The sequence below is a fragment of the Lepidochelys olivacea genome, assembly GCF_965140295.1.
Source record: "Lepidochelys olivacea isolate rLepOli2 genome assembly, chromosome: 3".
NCBI lineage: Eukaryota > Metazoa > Chordata > Testudines > Cheloniidae > Lepidochelys > Lepidochelys olivacea.
Window position 1 is genome coordinate 148,655,038 of NC_140413.1, and position 16,947 is coordinate 148,671,984.

General features: G+C 53.7%; 1 protein-coding gene across 9 annotated transcripts in view; it reads left to right on the forward strand.

The window, feature by feature from the left end:
* Positions 1-14,160, forward strand: part of TJAP1 (tight junction associated protein 1) — a 62,413-nt gene extending 48,253 nt beyond the window's left edge. For all 9 annotated transcript variants that reach the window (XM_084625229.1, XM_084625234.1, XM_084625227.1 and 6 more), the window contains 6 exons: positions 1,356-1,384; positions 3,164-3,325; positions 4,016-4,082; positions 5,927-6,034; positions 7,343-7,426; positions 9,433-14,160. In XM_084625229.1, coding sequence (XP_084481355.1) covers positions 1,356-1,384; positions 3,164-3,325; positions 4,016-4,082; positions 5,927-6,034; positions 7,343-7,426; positions 9,433-10,749 — 1,767 coding nt within the window. In that variant the 3' untranslated portion in view covers positions 10,750-14,160. The remainder of the gene's footprint in view (positions 1-1,355; positions 1,385-3,163; positions 3,326-4,015; positions 4,083-5,926; positions 6,035-7,342; positions 7,427-9,432) is intronic.
* The last annotated feature ends 2,787 nt before the right edge of the window (positions 14,161-16,947 follow it).

A 16,947-nucleotide genomic window follows, 5' to 3' on the forward strand; every position in this document is an offset into this window, starting at 1 on the left:
CTGGTATCAGCTGGAGTCCTCAGAGGTGAGACAGATGCAGGGTGGTGATGCTGCGTATGGTATGAGTTAATAAAGTGCACTTGGGACTGGGACAGTATCATGCTGTATACAGTGCAGGCTGCTGCAGTGCATTTAGTGTCGGGGACACAGCATGTCTAGTGCAGCTAGAGCTATGGGGCCAGTGCAGTGCACTCTAGGTTGTTGGGAGCGAGAAATGGCCCCACTGTGCATTAGGGTCATGATTGGGCTGGCTTCTATACCATGTTGTTGCTAGCACTGAATCTGTTCCAAGGAAATCTCTGTGGTAGGGTCCCATGTGCGGACCTTGTACGTCTGTTAATATGCACCTTTTGAAGCGCAGTGTCATCTTTGGGGACCTGTGTGCTTTGCTTAGCAAAGGCTCCAGGGCTCCATCCAGTATGTCCCAAAGCCGCTGTTTCAAGTCATTGAAAACAACCTGGGCTTTCCAAAGAGAAACCTCCAGCTTCCAGGGTTAGCCTCCTCTTCCCAGAAAGGGCCATCCTTGCTAGCACGAACTGGCTCTGGAGATGGAATTCTCCTCCCAGCCACAAGTGAGGCATGTTGAGAGGCAGCTTCTGTTACCTGGTCTAGCACATCAAATGCACAGAGTGGGGAGGCTAAGCTGCTCATACCCACTCCCTTGTCCCTGCCTATGTGCCGGAGCTCTGGTGTTATGGGAGTGCCTGCTGGAGAGGCGCAGGTGACTTGCTCTCAGCACTGTAGGCCCTTCTGTTGGGCTGCTTGGCCTTTAGCATGTTGCCTGTTATTTTTGTGTCCAGGTTCACCCAGGAGCCTGGTTCCAGTAACCAGCTTGAGCTGAGCACAGAGGAACCCTCATCTGGGCTTACCTGGGTGAAGCAAATGGAAAAGGTGCTTCCCAGCTCCTCAGCCACTTAGAGCAGTTCTTTCATTATCTACAGGGGTGTTACCACCACAGTGAAGGGATCATAGGTTTGTGTATGCAGGTCCACAAGACTCCCATCCTAACCACCCAGACATTGTGGGGCTGCTGAATATTGAGGCAGCAGCTGTGGGGTGATGACTGCGGGGTCTCTGAACTTGTAGCACGGGGGGAAGGAAGTTGCAGGCTCTCTGTGAAGGTCTCTGGTTTAACCCAGACTACTGCTGACTCTGAAATAAACCATGTGGTCTCTCTTGATATTGACTAGTTTGAGAAGCAGTGCATGGAGAGTGCTAGCTATGCACGACATGGCCTGCCCAGAGCTGTCAGGGAGGTGGGAGGAGTTCACTTCTCAAAATCTTGCCCTTTGGTACTTGCTTGAATCTGACACCTATTTTGAGAGGTTCTTACAGCTGTTTTCTTCTCACCACAGGAGCCCTTGACGGATGCAGAAAGGATGAAGTAAGTGTCCTGTTCCCTACTCATGCTCCAATCTCACTGCAGCTGTGTGTGTGCTGATTCCCACCTCCCATTGTCCAGCTTCCTTTGAATCTGCATGGTGGGTTTCCCTTCTGTTGAGAAGCTAGGCCCATTTGGAGAGACTGGGGCAGGTGTCTCTCTGTTCTGCTCCCACTTGCCAAGTTTTGCCGTGGTTCTCTGCATTCCCTGAAAGGACAGTTTAGAGCTCTGTGCAGATGGGATGCTTTTAGGAGACCCATCTCAGGGTCCCTTGAATGCTGTTACAGTTTGAGGTGGTGGGGCAAACACTCCTGATTCTAAACATCTATTCTTCACCGTCAAAGGGAGAAAAACTCAAAGCGCTACCATTTTGGTAAAAAGAAGAGGAGCACTTGTGGCACCTTAGAGACTAACAAATTTAATGGGCATAAGTTTTCATGAGCTACAGCTTATGTTGGTCTCTAAGGTGCCACAAATATACCATTTTGGTGTGACTCACTGTAGTGTGTGAGCTCCCCCTGGTGACTGTGAATGAAAACTTTTTGCACAGACAGAATCTTAGCAGGACGCAGCTCTGAAGATCTCAGTCCCTTCAAAATCCCAAGTGAAGAACAAACTGACGCAGCTAGAGAGAGGCTGTATTTTCTAGGTTTTTCTGAACAGTTGAGCACAGTGAAAGCGCACATGCAGGAGTGAGTCTCTTTGTTTGAGGCTGCCACAGCATCTCCCCATAACGCGTATGCTGCCCATGCTTCCCTCCGCAGCTCGAGCTCCCCACTTGCTGGCCCAGCAATTGCAGGGACTCCTGCTTTACTGCATGTTTAGGGTTAGGGCTTTGGTTGGGGCTGTGGATTTGTGATGCCTCTTTCACCTCCAACTCCTGCAGTATGGGCTGGGATAAATTATTGAGTGGGTTTCAATTTCCAGGGAGGGACACCTAAGCTGTGCAGCCCATTTGGCTAGTGGACTTTATCCAAATGCTGCAACCTGAGTGGGAGCTGGTGTCATGGATAGCAGGGCTGCTTATGCTTCTCTGCCCCTGGTTCCAAGAGTAGAGAGCAACCTGTGTTGCCAGGAAGCAAGGGCTTGAATTTCTCATCTTCTCAGCTGAGCAGAGACGCATGCCTCTTGCTGTATTTGACCCTCCTGTCAGTTTAGTTTATTGCTACAGGCCCTGACTGCTCATAAAAAAACAAAACCCACGGCATGAGCAACAGCAACCTAAGGCAGGAGGGGCTCTGCAACTGCCCCCAAACTCTGTCCATGCATCTCACTCCTGTCCTCTTCAGCGTCCCCCCACTAGTCCAGTTCTGCTCCCCCCAGCTCGGCCAATGCCCCATATTTTTGACCTGCAGAGCCTCCTCCCAAAGTCCTTGTCCTGGGGCTTAGAACAATAGTTGAGAGTCCAGATGAACAACTGAGTCCTCCGGGGGCAGTGCATGCACACAGCCATCTTTCAGACACCATCGGACTCCTCATGGCGTCCCGCTGTGGGTGTGAGAGGAGGGATGAGATCTGAGCCTAAAGAATCACTTCCGTTCACAGGGGAGGTCTGCATGTGAAATGCCCGCATGCTCCCCAACAGCTAAGCTGGAAAGGGGATGGGGTCCATTAGCACCTGTTTGGATGGTGCCACCACAACCACCTGGGAGCATCATCATTGTCTATATGGGGTCTCTGCTTCTCAGGGCCCTGAAGTGAGCTTAGACGCTGGGTGTCTGCACTGAGGACTGCAGCCCCCATCGCTTACTGAATGGTGCATTGTTGCTCTGTGTGCCTCAGGCTGCTGCAGCATGAGAACGAGGAGTTGCGCCGGCGGCTGGCCTATGTCACTAACAAGATGGAGGCGATGGAGAGGGAACTGGAGTCCGGCCAGGACTACCTGGAGCTGGAACTGGGCCAGAACCGCGAAGAGCTGGAGAAATTCAAGGACAAATTCCGTAGGTATGGCAAACACCAGAGGAGAGGATGTGGCTGTGGGGAGACAGGGTACCTCTGCCTAGGGACTCGCTTGGCTGTCTAGAGGCGGCTGAGCCTGTGTTGTGTTAACCTGAGGCATGTGGTATGGGGAGATTAGGAGAGTTACAGATAAAGCTCAGCACACATTGCAACCACCTCTGGGGAGGAGCACAGCAATGCTACTCAGCAGTTTAAGGCAGGAAATGGAGAATTCTTTATCGGTTTGAATAGTACAAAGGCAGAATGAAATTGTCTGAGCTGGAATTTAGCCAGGACTTGGGGGTTAATACCCTGACAAATGCAAAGGGAAATCAGTGGCTATAGTTGGCTGGGTTCTCTTTTTTTATGTCTTACCTGAAAGGCAGCACCTTAGTTAGAACAGCACTCCCTACCACCACATTTGAGTACTATAGAGTGCCCACACCACTTCCTGCAACAGCCTGTTTTTCCCTTGGAGGTGTCCCGTCCAAATACTGACCCACTCTAGCCTGAGAAGTGAAGGGATTACAGCCTCCAAGAGAGAGAATCTGGGCAAAGAGTTAACATGTCGGTGTGCTCTGTAGCAAGTAGTCTTTCCTGTTGTGTGAGGAGCGGTTCTCACATTCCAGGCTATCAAGAGAACTTGAGTTGATGGCCTGGATTCCTTTTCACTTGGACATTCGTGCCTCTGTTTAGGTTACAGAACAGCTACACTGCTTCACAGAGAACCAATCAGGACCTGGAGGAGAAGCTGCATACCCTGGTAACTGACCTGCTGAGCCTCTGGGGAGAGGAAGTGGGGGAATCTGGTGTGTTGGGACAGAGGGAAGGGACCCTGGCTTTCAGGCCAGGCATTACAGCAGCTCATGTGGGAGGTTCTGGTCATGATCCTTCCCAGGCCTAGCCTGTTGTCCTGAACTGGGTACTTTGCTGAGCCCCCACTTTTATCATGCACCAGAGCTTGGTTTCCCCACAATGTAATTGTCATGTTGCATCAACCTCTTTGAAAGGTGCCAGGGATGTGTTGCTCCCTGCAGACTCCAGGGGATCACTCCCAGGGGACTGGGGCTGTTGGAGCAGAGCCAGCATGTGTGTGTGTATTGTGTGCATTCATAACGCTCATGGCTGTTTCTTTTCTCTCCCTCCCTCCCTCTCTCTCTCCTCCCCATGCTGCTGCTGGCACACTCTGGGCGCATTCACCTCTCAGGCCTCTCTCAGCCAAAACTGGATTTTTGCAGTTGCGTCTTTTCGTTTGTGTGGTTTTTTTCTTTCTCCTCTTCACATGTCTCAGCCTGTCATTTTCACTGTCAGTCACACATTACTTGGCCCACTTGTACCATCCTCAACTGAGGGGCCCCAAACCTCATCCAGCCAAAGGCTCCACCTCTACTGAACAAAACAGCTGTCTGCAGAGACGACTGGTCCTAGCACGCAGTGCTCCAGCCGAATGTGAGCATTTGCTTCTGATCCAAATGGAGCATTGCCTGCTAGGAAGCATAATGCCCACAGGCTGCAATACTGTGTTATGGGTGTGGGCATCTGTGAACCCATTTGGCCCACCCGTACTGTAAGTAAACAGATGCTTGTTCTAGTCATCATCAGTCACCTGTCCATAATAGAGAATGCAGGGTCGGTTCTCGCCCTTGGCACTAGGAGCTTTTGGGGTTAATATTATTTATGCAGTTACCAAAAAGTCAATCCATGTTTCGGAAATGCCCTGTTCCTGCATGCGTCACTGCCTGTCGCACTGGGCCCTGCTACCACTACTGGTCCACAAGTGGGCCCTGTTAGTCCCAGGCTGAGAGCAGATTCCGGGGCTTCTGTGGCCCTGAGGACTTGGGACACGTACAGGAGCTGGATCAGGAGCTCTGAGCTGTTGCCCCCCCACTGCTATTAGCCTTCATGTCTGTTTCCTCTGAGCAGGAACCCATGGGGAGTCTAGTGAGGAAATGTTCCCCTTTGGGAACAGAATTAACCGAGATGAAACTGCACAGACAGGTCCTTTCACAGCAGGGCAAGCCCCAGAGTCTTCCCTGAGCTCTTATGCAAAAGCAGAGCCTTCTTGATGCTGAGTCAACTTCTGCTGTACCTATCATTGACTCGCATGCTTCTCTGAGCAACAGCTTCCTGTTGCCCTGGTGGAGAGGATTGGATGTCACAAACACAGTGATCTATGCTGCTGGTGAAAGGTGTTGGATTGGCAGGGACTGAATCCTTTGTATATCTCTAGAGAAGCACCAGTGCAAGCTTCTTCCGCAGTCCCAGTGCAGTCCACTTGTGACTCTAATGCTGAGAGGGAGTTCAGTCTCTGCATGCTACCACTGCAGGAAGGGTAGGAAGAGCAACAGGGCTGCAAAGGATCAAACTCACCTCACTTCAGTAACTAACAAACATGGCAAGAATTCTGAGCAGCCCAGCATAAGGTGGCTGGCTTTATGTGCTATCAGAGACCCTCCCTCTGTGCAAAGCTGGGGCTGTTACCTGTCTGTCTGGAAGGTTTTATTTCCAAGCTGAATGTGTTTGTGTGTTATGCAGGGGGTTAGGTGGGGTAAGAGGCCAAGCCAGCCTGTTCTGGTGGAATTTACATCTTGTGTTCCTGTGCCCCAGATAAAAAAGGCAGAGATGGACCGGAAGACCCTGGACTGGGAGATTGTGGAGCTCACTAACAAGCTGCTAGATGCCAAAACTACCATCAATAAACTTGAGGAGCTCAATGTAAGTGTCCAGTCCACAGCCTGTCTGCTCAACATGGGGAAATGTGTGGTAGTTTCATGGCTGATTAATATAAGGTCTGGTCTATCACTTCCTTACTAATGAATGGGGAGGGGCAAGCAGAACATGGCTGACATTCATCATGGCTAAGGCTAAGTTTTTGTCACGGATATTTTTAGTAAAAGTCATGGACGGGTCATGGGAAATAAACAAAAATTCACGGCAACCTGTGACCTGTCCCGACTTTCACTAAAAATATCCCTGACAAAAGAGGTAGGTGGGTTCAATACCCAACTGCTTCTGGGGCTCTCGGGTCCCCCACTACTGCGGTGCGTGAGAGCTCTGCGGTCTCCCTGCCCCAGGGGCTGGTAGCTGTAGGGTCCTGCAGCTGCTGGCCGCAGCTGTGACTGTGTAGCTGTGGGGAGTCCCAACTGCCTGCCGTGTCTGGGCAGCTGCTGGGGGGTTGCCCGCAGAGGTCCCGCCAAGATTGGGCAGCTGCACCCACCCGCCAGGGCTGGGAGCTCCAACCCCTGGACAGAAAATGTCATGGAGGTCAATGGCAATCATAGATTCTGTGACCTCCGTGACATAATTGTAGTCTTAACCATGGCTGAAATTGTGGGGAGCTGAGGACACCAGTGAGGACAGATAAATAATAGAGAGGGGAAGCAGGAAATAGCAGCATGACTTGTGATATGAGTCCTACAAGTTGAGCAGAGAGCAAATGAGATCTGGGCTTGCTGTGTGAAGTGGCAGCAAAAAAGGCCCACCTGAGTGTGGGCTGCAAAACTAAAGGCTGAGCAGCCCAGAGCCGGGAGAGGGATGGTCCCTCCATGCAGCTTTGGTGCCACAGTGCCTGAGGTCTTGCACTTGATTCTGGGCACTTTGTTAACACTGGCAGGAGTTCAGAGAAGGGCTGTGAGGGCCTGTTTAGGCACTGAACTCTCCAGTTTGGCTGACAGCACCCTGTGGTGGGGGACGGTACGGACCCTCAGATATTTGAGGGGTGTCAGGCCCAAGAGGGGGAGAAGCTTGTTACAGACTCAGTGTAAACTTGGAGGGAGGGGCTGGAATGGAGAGGAGCTTCTCAGCCGAGTGGGAGAGAGGTACTGGCCTGAGAAGGAGCCTCCCCAGGGGAATGGTGGGAGCCCCCTGGTGTGGGATGGCTGACCTCCCCTCCCCCATGTGAGTGAGGTGTCTGCTCGGGCAGCAGGGGCCTACATGTGTTGCTGGCAGTGTGTGTGTGTGTGTGTGTGTGTAGGGACCAGATGAGGCCAGCATGACTCCCATCCCCGTGTGCTCTCTTGGCAGGAGCGATATCGGCAGGACTGTAACCTCGCAGTGCAGCTACTCAAGTGCAACAAGTCCCACTTCAGGAACCACAAGTTTGCTGACGTGAGTAGCAGCTCTGGTGCAGGGTGTGGGAGGGGCTCACAGCTGCTCTGTTCCCTGCCCATAACTCCACACCTGGTCACTCTCCTCTGCAGGTAGGGGGAGCTGCCGTGTGTTCCACCGACCCCCGCTCCCCTGAGCATCAGTCAAAGGTGTAAGGAGCTCCCGGCCCTCTGTGCAAGGTCTCTGCTGGCTCCTCTTTCAGGCTGGCTCCATTTCACGTCTCAGTCGGGGGCTGTTATAAAAAGAGCCTTGAGCTGCCTTTCCAAGGGAGCGAGTGTCGTCTACAGCACAATAGCCTTGAATCCGATAGCCTGTCGGGTGCCTGAAGGCAGCTGGCAGAGGAGCAGGCCTCTCACTGACCCTTTTGTCTTCTCCCCCTTCGCACCTGGCCACGTGCAAGGCTCATCCTGCCTACTGAGGGGCCAGGTGAACCTGAATGCAGCTGGTCTGGCTCACGGACGCGGCTACTTGTGCCAGATTCGGGTATGCTTACCACTCCTGGGAGCTCACAGATCTGCCGACAGGAAGGGCACCAGGGAGGGCAAGGCTTTGAGTGCAGTACTAGGCTGGGAATGTCCCATCCCTGCGCGTGAGGGAGGAGCCCATGTTTGTATTGGTATTTCTTTTTCCCCCTGGAACGGGATCTGGCCCCAGCCTCAGGATTCTCATCACCTCTCCATAAAGCTTCGTCACGTGGGCTCCCTTAGAGGGCTCTCCCAGCGCCCTGCACATCCAATCCTGGTGCTTGTCTTTTGTGAGTGAGCACATGACTGGTATGTTGTCCCCCAAGCATGTCTCAAATTAGCGCTCCTGAGGTCACCGTATCAGTTACTGCTGGGATAACCTTCACCTCTACCAGCTGTCTCCCCTCACAGGAGCTTTGAATTCTGCCCCCAGAGGGCTCGACCACACTAGGATGCCACTGAGGCAAAATGCAGCTGTGCAAGGACCTTCTACCTTGCACTCACCATTCCCAATCTGTGTGCCCTGGGCCCACTTGTCTGACTCCAGGATCCCTCTTGCAGCAGCCTGTGCCATGGCTTGGGGCCCTGGGGGTTTCAAGAGGGGGGTCCACAAAGCCCAACCCTAATCTTTCACCATGGTGCTTGTGTGGCCAAAGAGCAGCATGGTATTTAACAGGCAGGGTGGAATCGACCTGCTTGCCTGGCTGGCTGTGGCAGGTCTGTGCTCACCCTAGTCCTGCAGCCAGTTTACCCGGGACTCAAGGAGGCTGCCTCCAGGGTGCAGTGAAACATTTGGCATGCCCTGAATGTTACTATTCTCGTTGTTGAAAGCTCTGAACCAAAAGCTAAACCCCCAGTGAGGTGTGGGGGTCGCCAAGGCTCTGCCACAGCTGCTAAAGCCTCAGTGAGGCAGCTGGACCAGGCCGGGGAACCAGCAAGTGCTAGGACAGTCATCGATACTGATCCTAGGGCAGGCTGCCAAGGCAGTGGGGCTGTAATTACTGTGCGCTTCCTGGGAGCTGTAGATCCTGCCAGTGGGGGCTGTTCAGTCACTTCTACGCAATCACCAACTGATTTTCCACTGATCAATAGCCCCTTTGCCTAGCACCCACCAGCTAGGCCTCATCTCCACTCTCATAAGCTATGGGCCTGAGGCCCGTGAGCAGGCTTCCCTTGCTCCCTCTCCCGAATGGGGCCCCTTGGTCAGGCTTGGGGCAGGCTCCTGTGTGCTTTGAGAGCAGTAGCATCCTGCAGCCAGAAGTTAGAGCTGGGAAAGCTCTGCTAACTCCTCCTGTGGGGCAAACCTGTTTTGAGGGTGGGGAGGGCAGCATGTATGTCAGTGGCTGGGCCCTGCCCAGGTGGTGGGGAGCAGGTGAGTATGTTAGGGGTAGGCAAGTGTGGGATGTTAGCTAGGGCTGGGTGGAGCAGGCAGTGTATTGCAGTCTCCCAAGTGCTGCTTGTGGCTCTGTCCCAGCCTCTCCTGGCTCTGCTGAGGCCCTGAGGGGCTGTTTCAGGCTTAATGCCCTCTCTCTTTCTCCTTAGCTTCCCTATGAGCTGCAGGACATGGTCAATAAGCACCTGCACAGCACCCAAGAGTCCCCAGGCCCTGGGCAGGAGGCTGCACATACCCTGGCCCCATCTGACATCGTGCCCACCTCAGTGATTGCCAGAGTCCTGGAGAAGCCCGAGTCACTGGTCCTGAACTCTGCCAAGTCCAGCAGTGGCAGCTGTCCCATAGCTGAGGATGTCTTTGTGCACGTGGACATGAGTGGAGCTCTGCTGGATGCCTGCCCCAGCCCAGGGCTGCCTGGGAAGGAGAGAGGGGAAGGGGGGAAGCAGCAGAATGGGGGCTGCAAGCCACAGAGCAGTGTAGAGAGCCTGCCAGAGGAGGTGCCTGCCTTCGAGAAGCTGAGCCCCTATCCCACGCCCTCCCCTCCCCACCCCATGTACCCAGGGCGTAAGGTGATTGAGTTCTCTGAGGACAAAGTGAGGATCCCAAAGAACAGCCCCCTGCCCAACTGCACCTATGCCACACGGCAGGCCATCTCCCTAAGCCTGGTGCAGGGCGAGGACGAGAGCAGTGACCGGCACCGGACGCTCCCTAACAGCCCTGTCTCAGAGGGCCGCCACTCAGCTTCCAGCTGCTCCTACCAGCCGTCTCCCAAGGCGGCTCGAGCACACGGCTCCTCGCAGAGCAGCCCTTTCAGCAGCCCACCCCAGATCCCCAGCGCCTTTGCCAGCTCCGCCAGCTCGGAGGAGGACCTCCTGGCCAACTGGCAGCGGATGTTTGTGGACAAGGCGCCGCCCACTTCGGAGCAGGTGCTGGTGAGCCGCACCTCCTTCAGCTGTGACATGGCCCCGGAGCTCCAGAAGCGGTTCAGCCGCTCCATGCAGGAGCTGGGCAGGGCGGCCTCGGCCTACTCGGATGGCGAGGAATCTGCACAGAGCTGCAGCTGGACCGTGAGCCGGGACTCAAGCGTAGACACAGACAGCACTGAGTCCCGAGCCCGCAGGAGCCATTTCTCCTCCGATTACGGCATGGACTTCTCCCAGGATGAAGCCCGGAAGCTGCTCCAGGGCAGTGGCGGGGGCACCACTGAGCCCAGCAGCCCCCCGCCAGAGAAGCACAAGGACTATGTGGACCTGGGCTCACCTGGGAGCCCAGCTGAGGAAAGGGAAATGCTGCTGAAACCAAGCAAGGAGAGCAGCCCGGGGGGAGCCCTGGAGGAGAGCGGGGAATGCAGGAGCAAGCCTCCCTCAGGACGGCCACACCGCAGCCCTAAGAGGATGGGTGTCCACCATCTCCATCGCAAGGACAGCCTGACACAGGCCCAGGAGCAGGGCAACCTGCTCAACTGAGGCTGGGCAGGGAGCAGCGCCACAGGGCAGCGCCACACATGCCCCAGGGGGCTTCAGGCTCCACTCCCACCTTATATTTATTCTGGTTTTGATACCCGGAAGCGCCAGGATCTTGCTGGCGTTCCGCACCCACCACACCAGAACACAGACTTGAGGCCTTGCTCGCCCTGGCATGCATGCCCATGCCTGTGCTAACCACTCATCTGGTGCCTGCCCTCACAATCTTACAACCCCACTCTGGTGCCCATGCCCTTACCTGAGGCCTGTGCCTGCCCTCACACTCATGCTCACAACCTTGCCCTGGTGCCCATGCCCTCATTTTCACGCTAATGCCCATGGCCCTGGGCGCACTTGTGCTGGTGCCAACAAATAGAAACTCTTTGCTCTGGTCTTGTCTGATCCCCATGAGCCCCTGCAGGCTGAGTGGGACATGAGGACTGCCCTGCGGGGTGGGTGCTCCTTGATGGCTGGCCCCCTGCTGTGGGTCAGAAGCATTGAGTTGGGGACTGTTGTTTTGCTATTTTTTGTTTCCCCCCTGCTGATCTCTGTGGAAACCAGCCAGCAGTCATGGCTGGCTCTCCCTTAAAGCTTCCTCTGCAGATCCCTGCTGCTTAGCTCATGGGCCTGGCCCAACATGTGGCTCATGCAGAGGCAATGCCCTGGGAGAGCCCCAGTTCCCTCTGCCATGGGGCTGGGCCATAGCTGCCCCCAGCAGTTGCTCAGCGAGGCTGGCCTGCCTCGTTCCCATGACAGTGGTTTCTATGCTGTGGGTTGGATTGTGTGTTTGTCTCTCCATCTCTGGGTGCTGTTGCACTGGCCTGGCTTGTGTTTGGCTAGTGCTGATTCTCCACACCTGGGTCGTCTTCTCATTTTAATCCTTTCCAGGCCTCTGCTTTTAAAATGTTTTGTTTTTCTCTTCCTGCATAAATGAGCAAAGCAGCTGACAGCCAATCCATTGTCTGCCCAGAGGTTTGGTGTGAGGTCCTGCCCTTGGAGCCACCAGCTCCCGCTTCCCATCCAGGTCTTTTTACTCCAGCAGAGCCATATGGACTCCAGGGCAGGATTTTACCCCAGGAGAGCAATAAATGAAAGACCATAGCAAGCTGCCTCTGGGCAGGGCCCCAGCAAGGGCTCTGGGGAGAGAGGGAGACCTGTTTGGGAGCAGGGCTTATCGCTGCCGTATGCAGACACGGTACCTCATGGCTCAGCAGTGGCCCTTTGGGAAGGCCCCTGTGCACGTGCATCCCTTCCTCTGGCTGGGTCCCGGGCTGGCTCTGGTGCCCTTCCAAGGCCTCCCCACTGGGGGGGCTGGAGTTGTGTGTGTGATTTTCCTTGTGTTCAGTGTTGGTACGATTTTCCTTTTCAGTGTTTGTGCTCCACGTCCCAGGGGTGGGGAAGGGGAGAGGTTGGGAGTGTAGATATTTTATTTGTGAGAGAGAGCGCCAGGGTCTAGTTACTAGCTTCCTAACCTGCCCTTGCCTATCTGGATTTTTACCTCTCCACCCTGAAGGTGTAACCCAGCACACTGGCATGGTCCCTGTGCTGCTCCCTTGGGCCTGGGGACCCCCTTCCCTTGGCTGTGGTGGGTTCGAAGCTGGAGCTGTAGCGTCCTCCTTCAGTGAGAGCGAGCTGCTGCTCTGTGCTTCACTATGTATGGAGGGTGCAGCCTCTCTCTGCAGGAAGGAAGCTCCCATTCAAACACCCAGCAAAAGATGCTGCCCTGGGGCAATGTCCCTCCCTAAGCCCCTGCGTTTGTAGCTGTTGGCAGCCAGGGCCAAAGCTTTGCTCTCAGCTCCAGCCTGGAGGCTGCAGGGCCTGTGAAAGGGAGCTGTTCCCTCTCCTTGTATTTTGGCCCAGCCCGTGGCTGCTTTCTGTGTGGGTAGGTTTGGGCACTCTGGTCACAGCAGCTGCCTGTGCACTTGCCTTGTTCTTGGCCACTCAGCTCAGTGTGGAGCTGGGCTGGGACTCAGTATTTCAGCAGCTGCCCTAGCAAATTGGTGCTAATGGTGGGAGCCTCTCCTCAACCTGCAAGGTACTAATCCTCTGTGTGGGGGAGGGCCCTGCCCAGTGCAGCCCAGCTCCTCTCTCTCCTGTAGCCTCCTTGCACTGCTGAGGTCCAAGCTGCTGCTGCTTCCTCCCACCCCATCTTCATGCCCCGGCCACAGGGCCTCTCCTCTTGATTGGGCTCCTAGGCCCAGACTCTACCTGGTCAGCACAGCTTGACTCCAAGCCTCCTGGGCTGCGTGGTGGCCTCACTTGTGTCATGACCTAGCTTTGAGCTGCAAGTGCATGCTGGGAGCAATGGCGGCTAGCTGGGGCTGGCCTGGGCTGTCTAGTCCTTGAGCTGGTTAGTGTAGGTGGGTCCGATCACCTCCACTTCTCCGCGAGAGGTGCTTCCCCTCCTGCCTCAACCCAAAGGTCCCTGGTTGCCCTGCAATTGGCTGTCCTGAGCAGTTCAGACCAAGATGAATACCACCTGATTGTAGAAGCAGTTGGTGTGCTGGTCCCTGTAAGGCAAAAGCTAATTTCCCTTTTGCCTTTGATCACATCAGGCTAGAAGCAAAGGAATGCCCATAGACCCAGTCCAGGCCATGGTCCTGAGGTGCCATTTCCTTTGGAGTGTGACCAGGCAGCAGCAGAGCCCACGAGAGAAATGGTGAGGGGAATGTTGTGCCGCCAAAAGAGAAGGAGCAACCTGCTCCGAGGCTGCGTCCATGGGGCATCAGGCCTTTGCCCTCCTTCTTGTGTCTGGCAGTACTGGCTCTGGGGGGGTGGGGGGGGCACTTTTCAGTGTCCCAAGTCCAGCCTGTTCATCTGCAACTAACATGTTTTTTCTGAGATTTTCAAACTGATGTATATTTTAAAACCAGAAATAAACTATTTTAAAAATAAGCTGTGGCTGTGGGATGCTGGGTGGAAGCCAAGAGCAGGTACATCCTGGTGGCCGGGGGCCCTCTTACGGCAAGCTGCTGTCCCAGAGGTGTGCAGGGTCCTGTATGCCACCTCCTGGCTTGTCAGGGATAAATTGAACATATTACCTGTCTTTTCAGATGATGTCCTGGTTCTTCCTTTCACCATTCAGTACACGTCTGTGCTTTAACTACACAATGTTTGTTCAAAATGTCTCGTTGCCCAGATCATCTACTCGGTGCTCACCAGGACCAGACTAACGGGGCTGGGGAAGGAGAGTTTAGAGTGTTGAAGAGTGTTGGACTGAAGAGAAGTCAGCTGAGCATAGACGCCATGGGAGCTGCTCCATTGCTCACAGTGAATGTTGTCAGGTGTTCAGGCTCATTCGGCCTATTAAGTTTGTGGAAGAATGCTCACTCCCAGCAGTGTTCACATGTCATTGACTTGGAAACTGGCAGTACCAACAGGAGCACGCTTTTTATAAAGTGTACTTTTGCCTTTTGCATGACTATTTTGTGAACCTAAACTAGCTGCTTAGTGTTGTGGTTTCATATTTTGAAAATGTAGATGCTCCTGCCTCAAAGGCCAGCATCATTCAACCAAAACCTTCCTCGCAGTGAGTCCCCGAGACTCAAGAGAAAGGCGTAGGGCTCATGGGAGAAAGGGGCACTGAACACCTCTGGACCTTGTTGGGGCTGGTTGTCCCTGTGCTGTAATTCCGGCGCTCAGTCTGGCACCTTTTCTAACTAGCCCACATGCGCCAAACTCTGTTGCTAACTCTGCTGCCTGGTGGTTTTTCTTAAAGCTCCAGCTCCTGGAGCCATGTGATTAGGTGAGACTGGCAGCTTTCATTTAAAAGAGATGTCTTTCTAACCCTTGAGGTTGTGGACAAAATCTGGCAAATATGACCCACGGGCACCTACAGGCTCAGAAAGCAAACGGCAAAGAGAAAGAATCCACTGTTTAAATCTTTTTTATTCTTGATTTTTATGGCAGTCCCATAACTTTGGGGGGGCCTGACGTGTGATTTTTGAATATTAGGTGCTGGTGATGCTGTGAACCCCACTGGAAAAGGCTGTTCAAGTCTGAGGGATAAAGGGGCTGCTGAGCTCATACAGTGAAGTTCACTCTGCACCTTAGGAGCTCCCTGGCCAAGACCTGAGGGCCAAGCAGAGGAAGACTTGTGTTTGCCTGCTTCTCCCTGTGGTAGCTTGAGCTGATCCAGTGCTGCCTCCCTGCTGGGCTCTCCTCCTTCTTCGTTGTGGTTCCTGCTCCCTTTGTCCCTATAATTATTTATTTTGTGTGCTCCTGGGAGCAGCTGCTCCTGCTGCCCTTTAATCCTCCAGCCTAATTCTAGCCCTGAAACACAATCTTCCCCGCTGCCTGGCTCCAGCAAGGTGCAAGGGGCACTTGGCCCACAGTGTGTATCCTGCTGGGCAGGCACTGGCTGGAGCCTTCTCCACAGGGTGCATGCTCCGTGCCAAGTCCCCCACAGCCCTGCCTCCCCAGCAGGGCTCTAACAAGGGACTCAGCCCCTTCCCTCACAGCCTGGGGGATGTGTGACACAGAGCTGGGGTTTAGTCTTCGGGTGATGGAGCTGGCTTATCAAGGCATTTCCCCTGGGCTGAGCCTGGAAGTGGATGATTTACGGCTGCTAGTCCTGCTACGTGGGGGAAATTGGGGGAGACTTACTATGGGTTTAGTACTGAGGGGGGAGGAACAGAAGCATGTGGGCCCTGTCTAACATGAGAGAGAGTGAAGCCCATCTCTTGCACCTTCCACAGGAGGAGCTTGGAGTTTTGCAGATATTATGGAATTTAAGTCTGTGGTCATTTAAGGGACCCCACTCTAGGCTCCCAGCTTCTCAGCCATCACCTCTCTCAGGTGGAGACCTGTCTCTCTTGCCTTCCTGACAGGTTATCCCAGGCTATACAGTTCCCTGCCTGCACTGTGATATTCCCAGCAATCCAGGCTGCCTACAAGGCCAGTGTCTGCAGTTTGCTTTCTCTCTAGAGGCTATGAACAGTGTAATAGCCAGCAGTTGTGCATTACCAAACAGCTCTTGGTAAGGAAGCACATTCTTAAGGTGAAAGCATTAGAGAGAAAACATTAAAAAAATAAAAACTTATGAGCTTATGAGCTGACTCTCTGGTAGGTGTCAACCCTTCCACAAGGATTGGAGGCCCCTCTTGGACCAAAGGGCCTGTCCCTTTGCTGGATCAGGAAGAAGATCCTGAGTCAGTGTAAATTCAGGCTATTTATCCAAAAGTCCTTTCTTTGTCCGGTATGTGGAGACTCCAGTTTGAATTAGTATTTGTGAGCCTCTGCAGGAGGTGATACCTCTCTTGTTGGGGGGGGGGGGGGTTTACAACCTGCCTGATTTTACAACCTGCCTCAAGTTGCAGTGGGGGAGGTTCAAGTTGCAGTGGGGGAGGTTTAGATTGGATATTAGGAAAAACTTTTTCACTAAGAGGGTAGTGAAACACTGGAATGCGTTACCTAGGGAGGTGGTAGAATCTCCTTCCTTAGAGGTTTTTAAGGTCAGGCTTGACAAAGCCCTGGCTGGGATGATTTAACTGGGAATTGGTCCTGCTTCGAGCAGGGAGTTGGACTAGATGACCTTCTGGGGTCCCTTCCAACCCTGATATTCTATGATTCTATGATTTGCCTTAATCCCCACAACTGTTGTTAGTTCCTGGAGGAGCTATGGCAGCCTTCCCCCATGGAGGAGAACACAAATCGTACACAAGGCAGTCATTTAAAACAATGGATCCCTGAGGATACTGAATGGGGATGCAATGTCTGACATCTCTCCCATAGAGAGGTTACATGAAATCCTGTTCCACAATAATACACAAACTGTATACAACAAGGTCTTTAGAGGATAGTACAGGAAATTGCCCTAAGGCCCACAACTGCCTTTACAGATGGGGAAACTGAGGCAAGGGACTGTCCAAGGTCACAGAGTTGGTGCTAGGATCCTGGAGCCCTGTGTCCCAGTTCTGTGTTTTAACAATAATCCCATCCTCTGTCATAGAGTCTGGCTAGAACCTAGGCATCTGACCTTCCAGTTACTTATGTGCTCCTGCTGCTGGCTAGTTCAGCTTGTTTGGCTGCAGTGGGGACTGGGTGCACATTGCATTCACCATTTCATGCAATGTTCTTTGCCTGGGCAATGAGGGAAATATTCTAAGCTGCTGCCTGGGCTCTTAGCAGCTTCCCTCCCTCTCCCCGAGTGACTGCAGAGGAGTGCATGCTGATCTGCAATCACTAGGCACATCCTTGTCA